Source organism: Cherax quadricarinatus, chromosome 10 (assembly GCF_038502225.1).
Source record: "Cherax quadricarinatus isolate ZL_2023a chromosome 10, ASM3850222v1, whole genome shotgun sequence".
Taxonomy (NCBI): Eukaryota; Metazoa; Arthropoda; class Malacostraca; order Decapoda; family Parastacidae; genus Cherax; species Cherax quadricarinatus.
The window spans coordinates 14,856,030-14,879,148 of record NC_091301.1 but is presented as its reverse complement, the minus strand read 5'-3'; the positions used below and the strand labels follow the sequence as shown (position 1 = coordinate 14,879,148).

Here is a 23,119-nt window from a genome sequence, read left to right as displayed (position 1 = left end):
ACAGGAATTTTAAACTGGCAAAGAGAAAACAGAAAAAACCCGACCAAAACTTTTTAAGGTGCTTTGATCAACGAGGGGGAAAAACAAAAAACTCGGATTTTGACAGGGTTTTAAAACGGAAGTTTTCCATTCCGAAAAACCGTCGGTATTGTATACCATTTTGATGTTCATCTTGTCAGACACTGCAACACATGGCATCTTGATACAGAAAACACCTTGGACAAACTTTTCAAGTGAGAATTGTTGGATCTGAGAGGGACCTGACCTTTCAGTGGCTTACATTCTCACTACTACTACTACTCTGCACCTCTCCTTCCGACAGTATTTAAGTCTCCGCACTGTCGCTTGATCTTCAGATAGTTCCTGACTATGGAACTGAACTTCTCCAGGCCGAGGGACTGACAACCTCAAATTCTACGACTTTAAGGGTGATGGACTGATTACATCGTCTTCTCTACTGTTCCTGCCTACTTTCTGTATTCGACTGAAGAAGCCTACTGTGTAGGCGAAACGTTTCGGAATAAAGTTGCCTAACTGTTGCCTATGTGTCTTACCTACCAACCTGTCGGTATTGTATACCATTTTGATGTTCATCTTGTCAGACACTGCAACACATGGCATCTTGATACAGAAAACACCTTGGACAAACTTTTCAAGTGAGAATTGTTGGATCTGAGAGGGACCTGACCTTTCAGTGGCTACATTCTCACTACTACTACTACTCTGCACCTCTCCTTCCGACAGTATTTAAGTCTCCGCACTGTCGCTTGATCTTCAGATAGTTCCTGACTATGGAACTGAACTTCTCCAGGCCGAGGGACTGACAACCTCAAATTCTACGACTTTAAGGGTGATGGACTGATTACATCGTCTTCTCTACTGTTCCTGCCTACTTTCTGTATTCGACTGAAGAAGCCTACTGTGTAGGCGAAACGTTTCGGAATAAAGTTGCCTAACTGTTGCCTATGTGTCTTACCTACCAACCTGTCGGTATTGTATACCATTTTGATGTTCATCTTGTCAGACACTGCAACACATGGCATCTTGATACAGAAAACACCTTGGACAAACTTTTCAAGTGAGAATTGTTGGATCTGAGAGGGACCTGACCTTTCAGTGGCTTACATTCTCACTACTACTACTACTCTGCACCTCTCCTTCCGACAGTATTTAAGTCTCCGCACTGTCGCTTGATCTTCAGATAGTTCCTGACTATGGAACTGAACTTCTCCAGGCCGAGGGACTGACAACCTCAAATTCTACGACTTTAAGGGTGATGGACTGATTACATCGTCTTCTCTACTGTTCCTGCCTACTTTCTGTATTCGACTGAAGAAGCCTACTGTGTAGGCGAAACGTTTCGGAATAAAGTTGCCTAACTGTTGCCTATGTGTCTTACCTACCAACCTGTCGGTATTGTATACCATTTTGATGTTCATCTTGTCAGACACTGCAACACATGGCATCTTGATACAGAAAACACCTTGGACAAACTTTTCAAGTGAGAATTGTTGGATCTGAGAGGGACCTGACCTTTCAGTGGCTTACATTCTCACTACTACTACTACTCTGCACCTCTCCTTCCGACAGTATTTAAGTCTCCGCACTGTCGCTTGATCTTCAGATAGTTCCTGACTATGGAACTGAACTTCTCCAGGCCGAGGGACTGACAACCTCAAATTCTACGACTTTAAGGGTGATGGACTGATTACATCGTCTTCTCTACTGTTCCTGCCTACTTTCTGTATTCGACTGAAGAAGCCTACTGTGTAGGCGAAACGTTTCGGAATAAAGTTGCCTAACTGTTGCCTATGTGTCTTACCTACCAACCTGTCGGTATTGTATACCATTTTGATGTTCATCTTGTCAGACACTGCAACACATGGCATCTTGATACAGAAAACACCTTGGACAAACTTTTCAAGTGAGAATTGTTGGATCTGAGAGGGACCTGACCTTTCAGTGGCTTACATTCTCACTACTACTACTACTCTGCACCTCTCCTTCCGACAGTATTTAAGTCTCCGCACTGTCGCTTGATCTTCAGATAGTTCCTGACTATGGAACTGAACTTCTCCAGGCCGAGGGACTGACAACCTCAAATTCTACGACTTTAAGGGTGATGGACTGATTACATCGTCTTCTCTACTGTTCCTGCCTACTTTCTGTATTCGACTGAAGAAGCCTACTGTGTAGGCGAAACGTTTCGGAATAAAGTTGCCTAACTGTTGCCTATGTGTCTTACCTACCAACCTGTCGGTATTGTATACCATTTTGATGTTCATCTTGTCAGACACTGCAACACATGGCATCTTGATACAGAAAACACCTTGGACAAACTTTTCAAGTGAGAATTGTTGGATCTGAGAGGGACCTGACCTTTCAGTGGCTTACATTCTCACTACTACTACTACTCTGCACCTCTCCTTCCGACAGTATTTAAGTCTCCGCACTGTCGCTTGATCTTCAGATAGTTCCTGACTATGGAACTGAACTTCTCCAGGCCGAGGGACTGACAACCTCAAATTCTACGACTTTAAGGGTGATGGACTGATTACATCGTCTTCTCTACTGTTCCTGCCTACTTTCTGTATTCGACTGAAGAAGCCTACTGTGTAGGCGAAACGTTTCGGAATAAAGTTGCCTAACTGTTGCCTATGTGTCTTACCTACCAACCTGTCGGTATTGTATACCATTTTGATGTTCATCTTGTCAGACACTGCAACACATGGCATCTTGATACAGAAAACACCTTGGACAAACTTTTCAAGTGAGAATTGTTGGATCTGAGAGGGACCTGACCTTTCAGTGGCTACATTCTCACTACTACTACTACTACTCTGCACCTCTCCTTCCGACAGTATTTAAGTCTCCGCACTGTCGCTTGATCTTCAGATAGTTCCTGACTATGGAACTGAACTTCTCCAGGCCGAGGGACTGACAACCTCAAATTCTACGACTTTAAGGGTGATGGACTGATTACATCGTCTTCTCTACTGTTCCTGCCTACTTTCTGTATTCGACTGAAGAAGCCTACTGTGTAGGCGAAACGTTTCGGAATAAAGTTGCCTAACTGTTGCCTATGTGTCTTACCTACCAACCTGTCGGTATTGTATACCATTTTGATGTTCATCTTGTCAGACACTGCAACACATGGCATCTTGATACAGAAAACACCTTGGACAAACTTTTCAAGTGAGAATTGTTGGATCTGAGAGGGACCTGACCTTTCAGTGGCTACATTCTCACTACTACTACTACTACTCTGCACCTCTCCTTCCGACAGTATTTAAGTCTCCGCACTGTCGCTTGATCTTCAGATAGTTCCTGACTATGGAACTGAACTTCTCCAGGCCGAGGGACTGACAACCTCAAATTCTACGACTTTAAGGGTGATGGACTGATTACATCGTCTTCTCTACTGTTCCTGCCTACTTTCTGTATTCGACTGAAGAAGCCTACTGTGTAGGCGAAACGTTTCGGAATAAAGTTGCCTAACTGTTGCCTATGTGTCTTACCTACCAACCTGTCGGTATTGTATACCATTTTGATGTTCATCTTGTCAGACACTGCAACACATGGCATCTTGATACAGAAAACACCTTGGACAAACTTTTCAAGTGAGAATTGTTGGATCTGAGAGGGACCTGACCTTTCAGTGGCTTACATTCTCACTACTACTACTACTACTCTGCACCTCTCCTTCCGACAGTATTTAAGTCTCCGCACTGTCGCTTGATCTTCAGATAGTTCCTGACTATGGAACTGAACTTCTCCAGGCCGAGGGACTGACAACCTCAAATTCTACGACTTTAAGGGTGATGGACTGATTACATCGTCTTCTCTACTGTTCCTGCCTACTTTCTGTATTCGACTGAAGAAGCCTACTGTGTAGGCGAAACGTTTCGGAATAAAGTTGCCTAACTGTTGCCTATGTGTCTTACCTACCAACCTGTCGGTATTGTATACCATTTTGATGTTCATCTTGTCAGACACTGCAACACATGGCATCTTGATACAGAAAACACCTTGGACAAACTTTTCAAGTGAGAATTGTTGGATCTGAGAGGGACCTGACCTTTCAGTGGTTACATTCTCACTACTACTACTACTCTGCACCTCTCCTTCCGACAGTATTTAAGTCTCCGCACTGTCGCTTGATCTTCAGATAGTTCCTGACTATGGAACTGAACTTCTCCAGGCCGAGGGACTGACAACCTCAAATTCTACGACTTTAAGGGTGATGGACTGATTACATCGTCTTCTCTACTGTTCCTGCCTACTTTCTGTATTCGACTGAAGAAGCCTACTGTGTAGGCGAAACGTTTCGGAATAAAGTTGCCTAACTGTTGCCTATGTGTCTTACCTACCAACCTGTCGGTATTGTATACCATTTTGATGTTCATCTTGTCAGACACTGCAACACATGGCATCTTGATACAGAAAACACCTTGGACAAACTTTTCAAGTGAGAATTGTTGGATCTGAGAGGGACCTGACCTTTCAGTGGCTACATTCTCACTACTACTACTACTCTGCACCTCTCCTTCCGACAGTATTTAAGTCTCCGCACTGTCGCTTGATCTTCAGATAGTTCCTGACTATGGAACTGAACTTCTCCAGGCCGAGGGACTGACAACCTCAAATTCTACGACTTTAAGGGTGATGGACTGATTACATCGTCTTCTCTACTGTTCCTGCCTACTTTCTGTATTCGACTGAAGAAGCCTACTGTGTAGGCGAAACGTTTCGGAATAAAGTTGCCTAACTGTTGCCTATGTGTCTTACCTACCAACCTGTCGGTATTGTATACCATTTTGATGTTCATCTTGTCAGACACTGCAACACATGGCATCTTGATACAGAAAACACCTTGGACAAACTTTTCAAGTGAGAATTGTTGGATCTGAGAGGGACCTGACCTTTCAGTGGCTTACATTCTCTACTACTACTACTACTCTGCACCTCTCCTTCCGACAGTATTTAAGTCTCCGCACTGTCGCTTGATCTTCAGATAGTTCCTGACTATGGAACTGAACTTCTCCAGGCCGAGGGACTGACAACCTCAAATTCTACGACTTTAAGGGTGATGGACTGATTACATCGTCTTCTCTACTGTTCCTGCCTACTTTCTGTATTCGACTGAAGAAGCCTACTGTGTAGGCGAAACGTTTCGGAATAAAGTTGCCTAACTGTTGCCTATGTGTCTTACCTACCAACCTGTCGGTATTGTATACCATTTTGATGTTCATCTTGTCAGACACTGCAACACATGGCATCTTGATACAGAAAACACCTTGGACAAACTTTTCAAGTGAGAATTGTTGGATCTGAGAGGGACCTGACCTTTCAGTGGCTACATTCTCACTACTACTACTACTACTACTCTGCACCTCTCCTTCCGACAGTATTTAAGTCTCCGCACTGTCGCTTGATCTTCAGATAGTTCCTGACTATGGAACTGAACTTCTCCAGGCCGAGGGACTGACAACCTCAAATTCTACGACTTTAAGGGTGATGGACTGATTACATCGTCTTCTCTACTGTTCCTGCCTACTTTCTGTATTCGACTGAAGAAGCCTACTGTGTAGGCGAAACGTTTCGGAATAAAGTTGCCTAACTGTTGCCTATGTGTCTTACCTACCAACCTGTCGGTATTGTATACCATTTTGATGTTCATCTTGTCAGACACTGCAACACATGGCATCTTGATACAGAAAACACCTTGGACAAACTTTTCAAGTGAGAATTGTTGGATCTGAGAGGGACCTGACCTTTCAGTGGCTTACATTCTCACTACTACTACTACTCTGCACCTCTCCTTCCGACAGTATTTAAGTCTCCGCACTGTCGCTTGATCTTCAGATAGTTCCTGACTATGGAACTGAACTTCTCCAGGCCGAGGGACTGACAACCTCAAATTCTACGACTTTAAGGGTGATGGACTGATTACATCGTCTTCTCTACTGTTCCTGCCTACTTTCTGTATTCGACTGAAGAAGCCTACTGTGTAGGCGAAACGTTTCGGAATAAAGTTGCCTAACTGTTGCCTATGTGTCTTACCTACCAACCTGTCGGTATTGTATACCATTTTGATGTTCATCTTGTCAGACACTGCAACACATGGCATCTTGATACAGAAAACACCTTGGACAAACTTTTCAAGTGAGAATTGTTGGATCTGAGAGGGACCTGACCTTTCAGTGGCTACATTCTCACTACTACTACTGCTCTGCACCTCTCCTTCCGACAGTATTTAAGTCTCCGCACTGTCGCTTGATCTTCAGATAGTTCCTGACTATGGAACTGAACTTCTCCAGGCCGAGGGACTGACAACCTCAAATTCTACGACTTTAAGGGTGATGGACTGATTACATCGTCTTCTCTACTGTTCCTGCCTACTTTCTGTATTCGACTGAAGAAGCCTACTGTGTAGGCGAAACGTTTCGGAATAAAGTTGCCTAACTGTTGCCTATGTGTCTTACCTACCAACCTGTCGGTATTGTATACCATTTTGATGTTCATCTTGTCAGACACTGCAACACATGGCATCTTGATACAGAAAACACCTTGGACAAACTTTTCAAGTGAGAATTGTTGGATCTGAGAGGGACCTGACCTTTCAGTGGCTACATTCTCACTACTACTACTACTCTGCACCTCTCCTTCCGACAGTATTTAAGTCTCCGCACTGTCGCTTGATCTTCAGATAGTTCCTGACTATGGAACTGAACTTCTCCAGGCCGAGGGACTGACAACCTCAAATTCTACGACTTTAAGGGTGATGGACTGATTACATCGTCTTCTCTACTGTTCCTGCCTACTTTCTGTATTCGACTGAAGAAGCCTACTGTGTAGGCGAAACGTTTCGGAATAAAGTTGCCTAACTGTTGCCTATGTGTCTTACCTACCAACCTGTCGGTATTGTATACCATTTTGATGTTCATCTTGTCAGACACTGCAACACATGGCATCTTGATACAGAAAACACCTTGGACAAACTTTTCAAGTGAGAATTGTTGGATCTGAGAGGGACCTGACCTTTCAGTGGCTACATTCTCACTACTACTACTACTCTGCACCTCTCCTTCCGACAGTATTTAAGTCTCCGCACTGTCGCTTGATCTTCAGATAGTTCCTGACTATGGAACTGAACTTCTCCAGGCCGAGGGACTGACAACCTCAAATTCTACGACTTTAAGGGTGATGGACTGATTACATCGTCTTCTCTACTGTTCCTGCCTACTTTCTGTATTCGACTGAAGAAGCCTACTGTGTAGGCGAAACGTTTCGGAATAAAGTTGCCTAACTGTTGCCTATGTGTCTTACCTACCAACCTGTCGGTATTGTATACCATTTTGATGTTCATCTTGTCAGACACTGCAACACATGGCATCTTGATACAGAAAACACCTTGGACAAACTTTTCAAGTGAGAATTGTTGGATCTGAGAGGGACCTGACCTTTCAGTGGCTTACATTCTCACTACTACTACTACTCTGCACCTCTCCTTCCGACAGTATTTAAGTCTCCGCACTGTCGCTTGATCTTCAGATAGTTCCTGACTATGGAACTGAACTTCTCCAGGCCGAGGGACTGACAACCTCAAATTCTACGACTTTAAGGGTGATGGACTGATTACATCGTCTTCTCTACTGTTCCTGCCTACTTTCTGTATTCGACTGAAGAAGCCTACTGTGTAGGCGAAACGTTTCGGAATAAAGTTGCCTAACTGTTGCCTATGTGTCTTACCTACCAACCTGTCGGTATTGTATACCATTTTGATGTTCATCTTGTCAGACACTGCAACACATGGCATCTTGATACAGAAAACACCTTGGACAAACTTTTCAAGTGAGAATTGTTGGATCTGAGAGGGACCTGACCTTTCAGTGGCTTACATTCTCACTACTACTACTACTCTGCACCTCTCCTTCCGACAGTATTTAAGTCTCCGCACTGTCGCTTGATCTTCAGATAGTTCCTGACTATGGAACTGAACTTCTCCAGGCCGAGGGACTGACAACCTCAAATTCTACGACTTTAAGGGTGATGGACTGATTACATCGTCTTCTCTACTGTTCCTGCCTACTTTCTGTATTCGACTGAAGAAGCCTACTGTGTAGGCGAAACGTTTCGGAATAGAACATAAGAATGGAGGAACACTGTAGAAGGCCTACTGGCCCATGCGAGGCAGGTCCTTATCAAAACAACCTCTGCCTATGATGAGGATGGGTAGACGATGAAATCATGTGACTCCTGTGTTGTTGGGTTGGTGCTGCTTAAGTATCATGTATGCCATGTTTTTTAAATTTTGTGGTTTCCAGTGTTGCGTTCTATAGTGTCGGTGACGGCGATTAGTGAGGCTTCTAGGCACCGTCGGCGTCTGAGGTCTGGTTCGGTGAGAACGACTTGTGCCTCGTTCCAGTTCATCAAATGCCCCGTGGAGTCTCTGTGGAGGACACAGGCGTACCTTACATCGTCTCTGTTAGAGGCATTTCGATGCTCATTCAGGCGGACTGCAAGATTTCTGCCTGTCTCTCCTACATATTTCTTGGGCCAGAACCCACAGGGGATAGTGTAGACGCCTGCTGTAGAAGTTAGAAGTTAGTGGTGATGTTGCCACGAATACTCGCCGGGCACTTGCTATGAGTAACATCAACGTTTCCACCATAAACACATCATCTATCAAAGACCTCACTACGAAACGCAGCCCCACACCTCTAACTTCTACAGCAGGCGTCTACACTATCCCCTGTGGGTTCTGTCCCAAGAAATACGTAGGCGAGACAGGCAGGGATCTTGCAGTCCGCCTGAATGAGCATCGAAATGCCTCTAACAGAGACGATGTAAGGTACGCCTGTGTCCTCCACAGAGACTCCACGGGGCATTTGATGAACTGGAACGAGGCACAAGTCGTTCTCACCGAACCAGACCTCAGACGCCGACGGTGCCTAGAAGCCTCACTAATCGCCGTCACCGACACTATAGAACGCAACACTGGAAACCACAAAATTTCAAAAACATTGGCATACATGATACTTAAGCAGCACCAACCCAACAACACAGGAGTCACATGATTTCATCGTCTACCCATCCTCATCATAGGCAGGGGTTGTTTTGATAAGGACCTGCCTGATAAGGACCTTGTCACAGGTGCCCACTGTGATACCTCATCACGTACCATGACTCGTTGTTGCCTCCCTGTCAGGTATTCTCTGATCCATTGCAGTGCCCTTCCTGTTATACGCGCCTAATCCTCTAACTTCTGCATCAATCTCTTGTGAGGAACTGTGTCGAAGGCCTTCTTGCAGTCCAAGAAGATGCAATCAACCCACCCCTCTCTCTCGTGTCTTACTTCTGTTATTTTATCATAAAACTCCAGTAAGTTTGTGACACAGGATTTGCCTTCCATAAATCCGTGCTGGTTGGCGTTTATACTCTTGTTCTGTTTCAGGTGCTCCACTACTCTCCTCCTGATAATTTCCGTGTGTGTGTGTGTGTGTGTGTGTGTGTGTGTGTGTGTGTGTGTGTGTGTGTGTGTGTGTGTGTGTGTGTGTGTGCGTGCGTGCGTGTGTTCGTGTGTGCGTGTGCATGCTGGACATGTTTTATTGTACATAAATGGAATGTAGATGAATGGTTCAGAGAACCGACAAGTTGATAAATTAGACACATGTGCAACACTTGGGTATGAAGATTGAGACACTTATGCAGCATATGGGAATCTTTATTCAGGAAACGTTTCGCCACACAGTGGCTTCATCAGTCCAATACAAAGAGGAAGGTGTAAGGAGAGGAGGAGAATGAGGTAATCAGTCCCTCAACCTGGAGTCGATGTGTTCAGTCCATCAATCTTCAATCCATCAACACTTGGGTATCTTTATTGAGGAAACGTTTAGACACACAGTGGCTTCATCAGTCCATGCAAAAGAGAATGGTGAAGAACAGGAGGAGTTTGAGGTAAACAGTCCCTCAGCCTTGATTCGATGTAGTCAGTCCATCAATCTTGAAAAGTATACAGTATAGGTGCGAAGCAGTAGCTTATATACTGTAGGCAGGAGAGGTGCAGCAGTTGTAGGTGGTATCACGACTCACGGCTGAGGGACTGATTACCTCAAACTACTCCTGTTCTGCACCATTCTCCTTTGTATGGACTGATGAAGCCACTGTGTGCCGAAACGTTTCCTCATTAAAGATACCTAAGCGTTGCACATGTGTCTAATTTATCAACTTGTCGGCTCTCTGAACCATTCATCTACATTCCTGCCTGACACAGCAACATTTTGGGATCTTAATACAGGGAATTCTTCACTTGCCTAACCCTTGGGCACCACCGACTTCCAGAGTGGACAAATCTGATACCACCTACGACTGCTGCACCTCTCCTACCTACAGTATGTTAGGTAAGACACATATGCAACAGTTAGGTAACTTTATTTCGAAACGTTTCGCCTACACAGTAGGCTTCTTCAGTCGAGTACAGAAAAGTTGATAGAAGGAGAAGATACTCGAAGACGATGTAACCAGTCCATCACCCTTAAAGTTTTGAGGTGGTCAGTCCCTCAGTCTAGAGAAGAGTATTGTTCCATAGTTTCAGACTGTGGAACATAGTTGAGACTATGGAACAATACTCTTCTCCAGACTGAGGGACTGACCACCTCAAAACTTTAAGGGTGATGGACTGATTACATCGTCTTCAAGTATCTTCTGCTTCTATCAACTTTTCTGTACTCGACTGAAGAAGCCTACTGTGTAGGCGAAACGTTTCGAAATAAAGATACCTAACTGTTGCATATATGTCTTACCTAACAACCTGTCGGTATTCTATACCATTTTAATGTCTACCTACAGTATATAAGCTATTTCTTCGCACATATCCTGTATACTTTTCAAGATTGATGGACTGACTACATCGACTTAAGGCTGAGGGACTGATTACCTCAAACTCCTGTTCTTCACCATTCTTCTTTGTATGGACTGATGAAGCCACTGTGTGGCAAAACGTTTCCTCGTTAAAGATACCCAAGTGTTGCATATGTGTCTAATTTATCACATAAATGGTATACAATATCGACAAGATGCAGAATTAGACACATTATGTCCTTGTATTGATAAAGCCACTGGCTAGCGAAACGTCTACAAAAAAAAGATACCCAGATGTTACACAGGTGTCTAATTCTGCATGTTTTATTGTGTTTACCTGTTTAAGGACCTGCCTTGTATGGGCCAGTAGGCCTGTAGTGTTCATTATGTTCTTTTATCACATTTCTGCCTTCGGGTGTTTCTCTTTCCTTCTTCTGTCCGTCCTTCCTCCCTCTCTCCGTCCTCTTCCCTCTTCCCGTAGAGAACCCCTTCCCATCCTTCACATTAACATTCCATCCTTCATACTTACTCTCCAGCGTTGAATAAGGTATTCTTAGATACGTTATATATGCTCTCAAGGATATTCATGGTATAATACGAGGAGGCAGTAAACAGCACTCTTGTGTTTGTTGTGGAGGTAGTGAGGGTGTATCGAGTCTCCAGTCGCAGAGAAAACTAGCGCACTCATCTCACACATTGAGGTCCGTGGTTCGATTCCCGGAACGGGTGGAAACTGGAGTGTTTCTTTAAGACACCTGCAGTCCCTGTCCATCTAGTAGTAAATAGGTACTTGGGTGTTAGCCGACTGGTGTGGGTCGCATCCTGGGGGCAAAACCTAATTTGCCCGAAATGTTCTACATAACCAGGGGCTTCCTATATAGTATGTCATTGATGTCAGCTAGGTCTGTATACGTTGTACATGTACTTGTAGAAATTAAGATTAATGTTAGAGAGGCCTCTCTCCTGTGTTCTCCATGTTCCTTGTTCCTAGTGTCTCTCTTGTTCACACTTTCTCTGCACCGTTTACCAGACTTCACCATCCAATCTTTCCCATCCCTCCTTGCCGTTCCATGCTCCTCTGCCCCTACCATCCTTGCCTTTCACCCAGTCCCTCCCAGGTACCACGAGGGAGCACTGCTGTTTCCCTTTACCACTCTCACTACTTCCCTGTTCTTTTCTCTCCTCTTCCTCTTCTCTCCATATTTCTGTCCCTACTTTCCTTCCCTCATTCTCTCAGCCACTCCTACTTTCCTCCTCTCATTCCCTTCTACCTATGCCTCCTCTTCTTTCCTACTCCCCTTTGACTCCATAAAGAAGCGCTAAATACGCAAGGGGGCCAAACAGCACCTGGGGGATCGGAGGTAATTCTACCTGTGGGCCGCCATCAGCAACAGCCTGTAGAACAGGCAAGCAGCAGACAAGGCTGGCTCAGGGCCGAGCTGTGGGTGTCGCAACACTCTGGACACTCATCAAAGGTATATCAGGGGTAAAGGTACCAGAAAGCCACCTTGAAAGGTACCTTGCAGACTGAAGCGGTGCCTTGATGCTGGTGAAGGGCCCTTGATCCAAGGAATTGTAGTTGCCCTCCCCTTCCTTGGATCAGACCGGACTACCTCCCATTATCCTGGTGTACGGCTCACAGAGTTTAGAACTTTCCTATGCATATGATTTAAATTGGTTGTTATGGTAGTTGTTAAGTTGGTTGAAAGGTTAAAGTAGTTGGTAGAGTGGTAGGTTGTTAGGTTATAATAGTTGGTAAAGTAGTTAGTTGAATAGTTGGTATGTTGAAGGTAGTTGGCAGTTTGTTAAAATAGGTAGTTGGTAGGTTGGTAACTGAAAGATTAGTTGGGTTGGAGGTAGCTAGAAATGAATGAATTGTGATGGGCAGGACTGTACTCACCTAGTTGTGGTTGCAGGAGTCGAGTCATAGCGCCTCGCCTCGCCTCGCCTCTTCACTGATCGCTACTAGGTCCTCTCTCTCTCGGCTCCCTGGAGGTTACCTGGAGGTTATTCCGGGGATCAACGCCCCTTCGGCCCGGTCCATGACCAGGCCTCCCGATGGATCAGGGCCTGATCAACTAGGCTGTTACTGCTGGCCGCACGCAGTCCGACGTACGAGCCACAGCCCGGCTGATCCGGCACTGACTTTAGGTATCTGTCCAGCTCTCTCTTGAAGGCAGCCAGGGGTTTATTGGCAATTCCCCTAATGCTTGATGGGAGGCTGTTGAACAGTTTTGGGCCCCGGACACTTATGGTGTTTTCTCTTAGTGTACCAATGGCGCCCCTACTTTTTATTGGCGGCATTTTGCATCGCCTGCCCAGTCTTTTACTTTCGTAGGGAGTGATTTCTGTGTGCAGATTTGGGACCATTCCTTCCAAGATTTTCCAAGTGTAGATTATGATATATCTCTCCCTCCTGCGTTCCAACGAGTACAAGTCAAGTGCTTCCAAGCGTTCCCAGTAGTTAAGGTGCTTGACAGAACTTATACGTGCAGTAAAGGATCTCTGTACACTCTCTAGATCTGCGATTTCACCCTGAGCTGTATCATACCTCGTCTTAAAGCTATGTATAGTTCCTGCCTCCAATACATCACTTGCTAGACTATTCCACTTCCTGAGAACTCTATGACTGAAGAAACACTTCCTAACATCCCTGTGACTCGTCTGAGTCTTCAGCTTCCCATTGTGACCCCTTGTTTCTGTGTCCCCTGTCTGGAACATCCTGTCTTGTCCACCTTATCTATTCCACGCAGTATTTTGTATGTCGTTATCATGTCTCCCCTGACCCTCCTGTCTTCCAGTGTCGCCAGGCCGATTTCCCTCAACCTTTCTTCGTAGGACATTCCCCTGTGTGTGTGTAACTTTTAATGATACGAATAAATTATGGTATTAGCCACAATATGAAATTTATTTTAGAAGTTAAACTTGGTAAATTAGATTTAAGTATATCAAGTCCTTCTTGTGTGTTGGTCTTGAGTTTCAAAAGTGAATATTACTTGGTTATATATTGTATAAGGTGTAATGATAATCAGGTTTAGTCTTGGTTGCTCGACGCTACCAAGGAAAACTTGTTTATGGATAAACTGGCAACCGGTGTGGCCAGGAGGAGATGAGCGGGTCGGCCACCTCGGCAACTCAGTATCTGTATGACGGCTGTGAGGGGTAGTGATGTTCTCTCTACATCCTCATGTACACTACTGCCTCTTCAATGAAACATTCCCCTTGCGTGCTGGATTGATATACTTTAAGAGTTTACTACCCTTGAAAGTTTTGACAAAGTGGATTAAGTGATACAATTTGACCGAATTGTGTGTTGCAGTGAAGTGAAATTTAAATCCCCACCTGGATAGGTACCTGTGTTTTTAAGTGTACAGGGCCGGTGTGTTGGGGAGCAGCGGAAGCCGTAAAATAAATTACATGAGGATCACTTTACGCTTCTGGCTGGCCTAGCTTTGTACAATCAGGTGCACCCCCTGTGTCACATTATGGCCCGAGTGCCATACTGATCTGAAGGGTATCTGTGATGAGAGATACCTGGGAGTGTTGGTGGTATTGAGGGTGATGTTGGTGGAGGCAGGAGAGGTGGTAGTGTGGTCCCCAGCATCCCTGGCCACCGTCCCAGCCTCACGTGGCATCCCGCTGCGATCAACCACCAAACACAGCACAACTTTTTCTATGGCAGTTTGCGCATTTCATGTGTTCTGGAAGTTCTTGTGATGTAACGAAAACGATCTCTGTGGCAAAATTAGTACTTACAAATTAAAAATACTCGTACATCAACAAAATTTGCCAAAACGTGCTCGTAAGTGATTATGCCATACAGTTCTTGTGGTATGGATAATATTTTAGTGTGTAGTAAAAGAAGAAAAAGGAAAAACCTCTTAGTGCTGGGATGTGGGGATAGTAGTGATGCTTTGAATCTTGAGATGTTTAAACTGTTTTGGGTGGCTACAGTTGAAGTGTAGGACGTGAGTGTTGCGTCTGTTGCATAGATGTTTCTCTGATGAAATAGTGTCTGCAAGAGTTACTTTGTGGTGAATTAAACCGGATTATCTCTCGTCAATAAAGCATAGACTTTTATTAATAGGAACCATCATGATAGTTTCATTAATATGAACCAGCATGAAAGCAGAACATTGGCCACATTTGCGGGGAGCCTAGCAATAGGCTTCCCCGTCCCCTTGCAAGGAGGAAGAACTTAGTAGGAGCGTAGTAATAGTAGGCTGTCCGCCCCGTAGGAAAATTATAGTATCAGTGGGAGATCACTAATTCCAAGTATTATTCCTACTGCTACTGTTATTATTACTGCTTCGTTCCTTCACACGATGCCCAGTCTGGACACAGCAGAAAGCATGGAGAACACTGTCAACAAATGTAAGTATGGCTGTAAGCCTTACTGCCCATTCTAACTAATTAAAGTCAGTATCTGTACGCATATTTCATTTACATGTATTGTATTTTGTTATAATTGGCCACTTTACGCCGGGAGAATACCGGTTAATAAAAAAAAAAAAAAAAAAAAAAAACCAGTTGGCAACAGTGTGAGAACTCGACTTTTAGGGGGACAGATCGGCCCGAAAAGTGATACTGGCCTGTGACTGGCAGTCGACAGGCCTCCTGGCTGATGGTCTGATCTGTCAGGCTTTCGGTAGTTGTCGCTCTGTCTCCCGTAGGCTGATTGAGATGGTTTCATGGGGATCAGGTTCACTCTTGAAGAGAAGCAGGGGTATGCTCCATTTATTTTTGAAAGGAGTGTGTTGAAAAGTATATGTTTATAGTCATTAATAATAATAATTATTATTATTATTATTTTTACAAGTGCATGATACAACTGATGTAGACCTGTCTGACATCATTGGTATATTATATAGAAAGTCCCTGGTTATACATAGCACTTCGGGCAACTTAGGTTAATCTTGTCCCCCACGACAGTCGGCTAGCACCCAGGTACCTGATTACTGATAGGTAAACAGGGGAAAGAAAGTGTAAGGAAAGTGCCAGGAATCTAGCCCGGATCTTTAGTATGTTAGCAAACGCATTACACACTTTTTAGTTGATTTACACATTTACTGTACCTCCTGCTTTCGTAATAAACGATTTAAGTGTGCAGATATGAAATTAATTTGTAGTAATTCCACGGACTCTTAAAGAATTCTAAGATGATTATTACTAACCTTTAACAAATGTTGAGGACAGGTATTGTGCCAGGTATGTAGAAGATGCTCACTGTGAAACCTATAAAAAATGAGATACGTCCTCAACCCCGAATTACCGTCTTTGTAGAAAAATGACTGGAATCACAAGTGTAAGGGACCCAAGACTTTTTCGGCATAAGAGTACTAGTAGACCCCTAGCCATCTTCAAGAAGGAACTGGATAAGTTTCTAAAGTCAATTCCAGATCAGCTGGGCTGTGGTTCGTACGCTGGTCTAAGTGTAGTCAAGAGGGGGTCAGTCATGACTAATAATAATATACGTCCATTATTTTCTACTAAGTGCTGATTACTTCAAACTACTCCAAGTCGTCTACTGTCTCCAGGATTGTAATTCATTTCTGTATTCGTCTGATGAAGCCTGCAGCACAGATGAAACCTTTCGTCAATAAAGATACACAGTGTTGTACAAGTATCTTATCATAATAATCCAAGATATAAGCATACCTGACTAGTAGGCAACAGTGTTGGTATAACTTGGGAGACATTACAGTGATGACAAGTGGCGTCGTGAAGGGGTCAGTGTCGGTCCCCTTTACACTTTACACAACGACAAAGTTGAGGGGACACTTAACCCATTACGAGAATCAAGAGAATTGTTTTTACTCTTTCTTCCTTCGTGTTCTCCACATCTGCTATCCCCTGTCTCTACTCTTTGACATTTCACAGTTCATTCTCTGCTCTTCCCATTTCATAGACTCTGCTTTCTCACGCGCTAATCGGACTTTCTTCTCTCCCAGACTCTCTACTCCTGGGAACTCTCCTGTCTTCTGCCTTCCCTGTATCTCCAGTCTTTCTAATCTCAACAACTCCTTCCGTTCCTTAGACCTCAAACTTGCTTTTCGCCAGACCAATCTAGTTCGTGTCTCTCCTCCCTCTATAGATTATCGTGGTGTCTACTATATTTCTTGTTCCTCTTGTCCTCTTCAATACTTTGGAGAAACTGGCTGTTCTCCTTTTGACAGATTCAGTCATGTCAGAGATCACAATCATCCTATCGACTGGTCTTCTGCTAAAACTGTCTACCCCACGTCTAACTTTCACAGTCGCCGTCTGGTTGAATCCTCCCTTATACACAACTTTCTTTGTATGAATCTTAGTCCCGGCTCTGTCTCTGTTGATACCTTCCTTTCTTGTTACATTGTAAAATGCTCCAAACTTCAGAACACCCATGACTTAACCTGATTCTTGTTTCCTCCTTCTCCGCCTTCCCCTTTCCTCTTTCTCCTTTGGGTTTTCTTTCTTCTGCCTTGGGTATTTGGCCCATTATTATTATTTCCATCCTCTATGTTCTTGTTCCTACCCTTTGTGGGCCCCTGGCTCCCATGCAGTGCTCCTCTTTCTTACTACTACTTCTATGTCTACCACTACTTCTCATCTTCCTCTACTACCCCTTTTGTCCCGTCCCTGTCTTCTGGCCTGTATATACTGCCTCATTCTCTCTTTTCTGTTAGTGTGACTTTGTAAATGGTCCAAGTCACCGAAACGTAGTCGTAAGCTCCTCTCTGTGTGCGGGTTATTTGTGCATGGTGATGTAGATGATAGTGATAGTCTTGATGGTAAAGGTGGGCAACTCTGCAACCATCTCCCTCACGTTACCCTTTATTTTCCATCTCAGTTTTCCCTTCCATCTTTTCACCCTCGCTTTCCCCTTCCCCCTCTCATTTAAATTACCGAAATTTCATCACTGTGCTTCCCTCACCGTGCTGCATATTCCACCTTTACCTCTCTCTCCCCCTCACTCTCGGTGATGCTATCTCTTGCCTCAATGCTACTTTCCTCTTCCTTTCCTGGCTCCCATTGTTCTCCGCTAATATTATATCTTATCTCTTCATCTTTCCTTACTCTTATATTCTCATTCCCTTATTAACTTTCCCTGCAGTGAGCCAGTAAAACAATTAAACTACCGAGGATGCCTAAAAGCTTGAATATATATTCATTGAAGCAGAGTAGGGATATGTGATTGGTAATATATACCTGGAAGATACCTGAGGGCCTGGTCTCAAACTGTTATTCTGCAGTAACAACACTGGAGTGGGAGATATGGGAGAAAATGTACCTGGAGTATACTCGGAAGAGGTTTCGGGGGTCAGTACCCAGCGGCCCGGTCCGTGACCAGTAAAAAAAAAAAAAAGCAGGAGTGCCGTGAGTGCAAAAAGAGAATGCTGTATCTAGGTTCAAATTGTTTAACATTCTACCGGACGATATCAGAAACACTGCTGGTACAGGTAGAAGTCTTCAAGAGGAAATTTGACAAGTGCTTCCACTAAAGGCCAGATCATCCAGGCTGTGGTGGATGTGTGTGCCAGTGGACCGCCGGCAGTAACAGCCTGGTTGACCTGGCAAGCACCAGACAAGCCAGAGCTGCGGAAATAGGAAAACTCTGGATACTAGACACAGGTATATCACCCTTATCGTCCCCTTACATATCTCCCCTTACCCTTATCATTTTCCCCCCTCACATTATCTTCTCATCCTACCCTCTTCCCCTCACTTCACCGTCTTCTCCCCACCTTATACACCTCACTGCATTATGGAGAGAGAACCAGACAATTACAGTATCGTCATCAGTGATACTCAATATTTTGAAAGTTCTCATAATCCTCCTTGTTGTTTTCTTGTCTATCACTGTAATGGTTCTCTTGCCTGCTGTAAGTGTTGATGTCTACACCAGGGAAAACAGACGGTGGTTGATAGCTACACCAGGGAAAATAGATGGTATATACTGTGTGAGAAGTTGGCAGGGCAACACGGGAAATCTTTTGATATTTACACCAGGGGGAAATACAGTGCTGTGTGAGGCACAAGCTGGGTAAGACGCGAGCAACAAGTTGGATGTAAACAGTTTTCATTCTTTTTATTTTATCCACGAAGCAGACACTGAAGTGCAGTTTGTCTTCTTGTGTCTGCAACGAGATTGAACAACTGAGAGTGCCACGGTACCTTCTGGTAATGAACTGTTTACTCTTCTCTCACGCTGGACTTTCTTTTGTTTATTGTCACATTGCGATCTGTGAGCAGTTGTAGCATCCGCTGCCTTCACCCTATTTCTCTTGAACATATTTTTGTTATGGGTGTGGATACAGTCGCCGAGTCGTGTTTGCAGGGGTCGAGGCATGGCTCCTGGCCTCTTCTCTTTACTATCGACCCTCATTAATGATGTATGGCTTCCAGAAGGCTATCATACGTTATGTGTACGTATTGATGGTTCCAGGGTATCATTGGATACACGGCCTGGTCTCAGAGCAGGCTTGTCATTCAGCTTCGTGTACCCAGCCTGGAGTAAGAAAAACGGCATGGCTCATCGCTAACGATATGAATAAATTTGTGAAACTACTTATAAATTTATGCATGGAGTTTGCCGCCAAAATTCAAGCCCTGGGCCAGGCTTGTAGAATGGGAGATCTAAATAATGATAGTTTAAAGTTTTGTTGGAACCTAGCGATATGAATGAAGGTGTAGGTGGATCATCGCATTGATGTGGATCACTACAAGTTGTGCATCATCACACTAATATGGACCACTGTAAGTAGTGGATCGTCATACTGTTGCTGTACGCTATGTTGGTTAATTTAAAGTATCCTTCCTGTCTCTCTCTCTCTCTCTCTCTCTCTCTCTCTCTCCCCCTCCCTCCATTCTTCAACCTCCGTCCGTCGCTGGTCTCCCTACACACGTAACATAAGAGGTGTGGGACAATAAGGAGAGATGCAGCAGTGAGAGGCGGGTCTCGGGGGCGCCTGTATAGCTATCACTGTGTGTGTCAGTCAGAGCGTCAACAGGGAGGGAAGGCTGACGTACGGATAGTGACGTACGTTGGGGAGGGATGGTGAAGTACGTGGGGGGAGGGAAGGCTGACGTTCGTGCAGGGAGGAGGGCGAGGTGCGTGGATTTGTGCGTGTCTACCGGGAGACTGCTGACAGGGCAGTGTTGGCCCTGGTATTTTTCCCTTCAGGTAAAACTGTGCGTTGACGTTATGATGGTGACCAGCTCGGTTGGAGGCAAGAGTTTGCCTGCCCTGCCTTGTCCACTCACCACAATGACTAACACACAATAAAATCGCGTGTGTACTTGCCTAATTGTGGTTACAGGGGTTGAGTCTTAGCTCCTGGCCCCGCCTCTCTTCTGGCCGATATTGGTTTCACTCGTGGCTGCGTGAGCCCTGTCGTATCTATACATAAGGCTGTGCATGGATTCTGCCACAACTACTTTGACTTCAGTGTCTAGGTCCTTCCACTTCCTGATGTAGTAGTTACCAGTTATCAGAGGCACTTATCGATAGACACTTGGCCTGTATTGTGTGTGGTGTGGTTGTTGTTATGTTGTATGTACTCGCCTATTTGTGGTTGCAGGGGTCGATTCGAAGCTCCTGGCCTGGCTTCTTCACTGGTCGCTACTAGGTTCACTCTTATAATGACTTCGAGAGCCATGCGTACCTTTTCTTAAAGCTGTGTGTGTGTGTGTGTGTGTGTGTGTACTCACCTAATTGTACTCACCTAATTGTGGTTGCAGGGGTCGAGACTCAGCTCCTGGCCCCGCCTCTTCACTGATCGCTACTGGATCCTCTCTCTCTCTGCTTCCTGAGCTTTGTCATACCTCTTCTTAAAACTATGTATGGTTCCTGCCTCCACTACTTCACTTGCTAGGCTATTCCACTTGCTGACAACTCTATGACTGAAGAAATACTTCCTAACGTCCCTGTGACTCGTCTGAGTCTTCAGCTTCCAGTTGTGACCCCTTGTCCCTGTGTCCCCTCTCTGGAACATCCTATCTCTGTCCACCTTGTCTATTCCCCGCAGTATCTTGTATGTCGTTATCATGTCTCCCCTGACCCTTCTGTCCTCCAGTGTCGTCAGTCCGATTTCCCTTAACCTTTCCTCGTACGACATTCCCTTGAGCTCTGGGACTAGCCTTGTTGCAAACCTTTGTACTTTCTCTAACTTCTTGACGTGCTTGACCAGGTGTGGGTTCCAGACTGGTGCTGCATACTCCAGTATGGGCCTAACATACACAGTGTACAGTGTCTTGAACGATTCCTTATTGAGGTATCGGAACGCTATTCTCAGGTTTGCCAGGCGCCCGTATGCTGCAGCGGTTATTTGGTTGATGTGTGCCTCCGGTGATGTACTCGGTGTTATGGTCACCCCAAGGTCTTTCTCCCTGAGTGAGGTCTGTAGTCTTTGTCCACCTAGCCTATATTCTGTCTGCGGTCTTCTTTGCCCCTCCCCAATCTTCATGACTTTGCATTTGGCTGGATTGAATTCGAGGAGCCAGGGACTGGACCACATGTCCAGCCTCTCCAGGTCTCTTTGCAGTCCTGCCTCATCCTCGTCCGATTTAATTCTTCTCATCAACTTCACGTCATCTGCGAACAGGGACACTTCAGAGTCTATTCCTTCCATCATGTCGTTCACATATATCAAAAATAGCACTGGTCCTAGAACTGACCCCTGTGGGACCCCGCTCGTAACAGGCGCCCACTGTGATACCTCTTCACGTACCATGACTCGTTGCTGCCTCCCTGTCAGGTATTCCCTTATCCATTGCAGTGCCCTTCCTTTTATGTGTGCCTGATCCTCCAGCTTCTGCACTAATCTCTTGTGGGGAACTGTGTCAAAGGCCTTCCTGCAGTCTAGGAAAACGCAATCTACCCAACCCTCTCTCTCGTGTCTTACTTCTGTTACCTTGTCATAAAACTCCAGGAGGTTTGTGATACAAGATTTGCCTTCCATGAACCCATGCTGGTTTTCATTTATAATCTTGTTCCTTTCCAGGTGTTCGACCACTCTCCTCCTGATAATCTTCTCCATGACTTTGCACACAATACATGTCAGAGACACAGGTCTGTAGTTTAGTGCCTCGTTTCTGTTTCCTTTCTTAAATATGGGGACTACATTAGCTGTCTTCCATTTCTCAGGTAGTTGCCCAGTTTCAAGGGATGTGTTGAAGATTGTGGTTAGAGGCACACACAGCATCTCTGCTCCTTCTCTAAGGACCCATGGGGAGATGTTGTCCGGTCCCATCGCCTTTGAGGTGTCAAGGTCACTTAAGAGCTTCTTCACCTCCTCCTCAGTTGTTCGTATGTCATCCAACACTTGTTGGTATATTCCCTCTTGATGTTCCCTTCTGTGCTGTCTTCCCACAGCCCTTCCTGTCTCTACTGTAAAAACTTCCTTAAATCTCCTGTTCAGCTCCTCACATACCTCCTGATCATTTCTTGTGAGTTCTCCACCTTCTGTCCTTAATCTGATCACCTGGTCTTTGACTGTTGTCTTCCTCCTGATGTGGCTATACAACAGTTTCGGGTCAGTCTTGATTCTCGATGCTATGTCATTTTCATACTGTCGCTGGGCCTCCCTCCTTACCTGTGCGTACTCATTCCTGGCTCTGCGACTGATCTCCCTATTTTCGTGTGTTCTCTGCCTTCTGTACTTTTTCCATTCTCTATTGCACTTTGTTTTTGCCTCCTTACACCGTCGGGTAAACCAGGGGCTTGTTCTGGTCTTCCCGTTGTTACTGTTGCCCTTGGGAATGAACTTTTCCACTGCCTCCTTGCATTTTGTTGCTACATATTCCATCATTTCATTTACTGGCTTTCCTGCCAGTTCTCTGTCCCACTGGACCTCCCGCATGAAGTTCTTCAACCCTATGTAGTCCCCTCTTTTATAGTGTGTGTGTGTGTGTGTGTGTGTGTGTGTGCGTGTGCGTGTGCGTGTGCGCTCGCGCGCGAGCGTCTGGTTTGCTAATTCAGTGCGGCACATGAAGACAACATCCAGACCAGGAAGTAAACTTGAATATTATCTCACGAATGAGTTGAATAAGCAAAGGAGCCGCATGCGGCTAGTGAGACAGCGTGGTCAGGTCTGCTACTGGTGGAGAAAGACAGCTTGGGCAAGTCTGCTACTGGTGGAGAAAGACATAGCTTGGTCAGGTCTGCTACTGGTGGAGAAAGACAGCTTGGGCAAGTCTGCTACTGGTGGAGAAAGACATAGCTTGGTCAGGTCTGCTACTGGTGATGGGAGACATATTTGGTCAGGTCTGCTACTGG

The 23,119-nt window shown here is 45.0% G+C and overlaps 1 protein-coding gene across 2 annotated transcripts in view; it reads left to right on the top strand.

Annotated features, from left to right (window-relative positions):
• Window positions 1-23,119, top strand: part of step (cytohesin steppke) — a gene marked incomplete at its 3' end in the record, with an annotated part of 586,727 nt that overhangs the window by 37,659 nt on the left and 525,949 nt on the right. Inside the window, 1 exon segment of one of the 2 annotated variants that reach the window (XM_070083667.1) lies at window positions 14,006-15,237. Within the exon segment in view, the coding sequence (XP_069939768.1) occupies window positions 15,189-15,237 (49 nt within the window). 2 annotated transcript variants of the gene reach the window in all.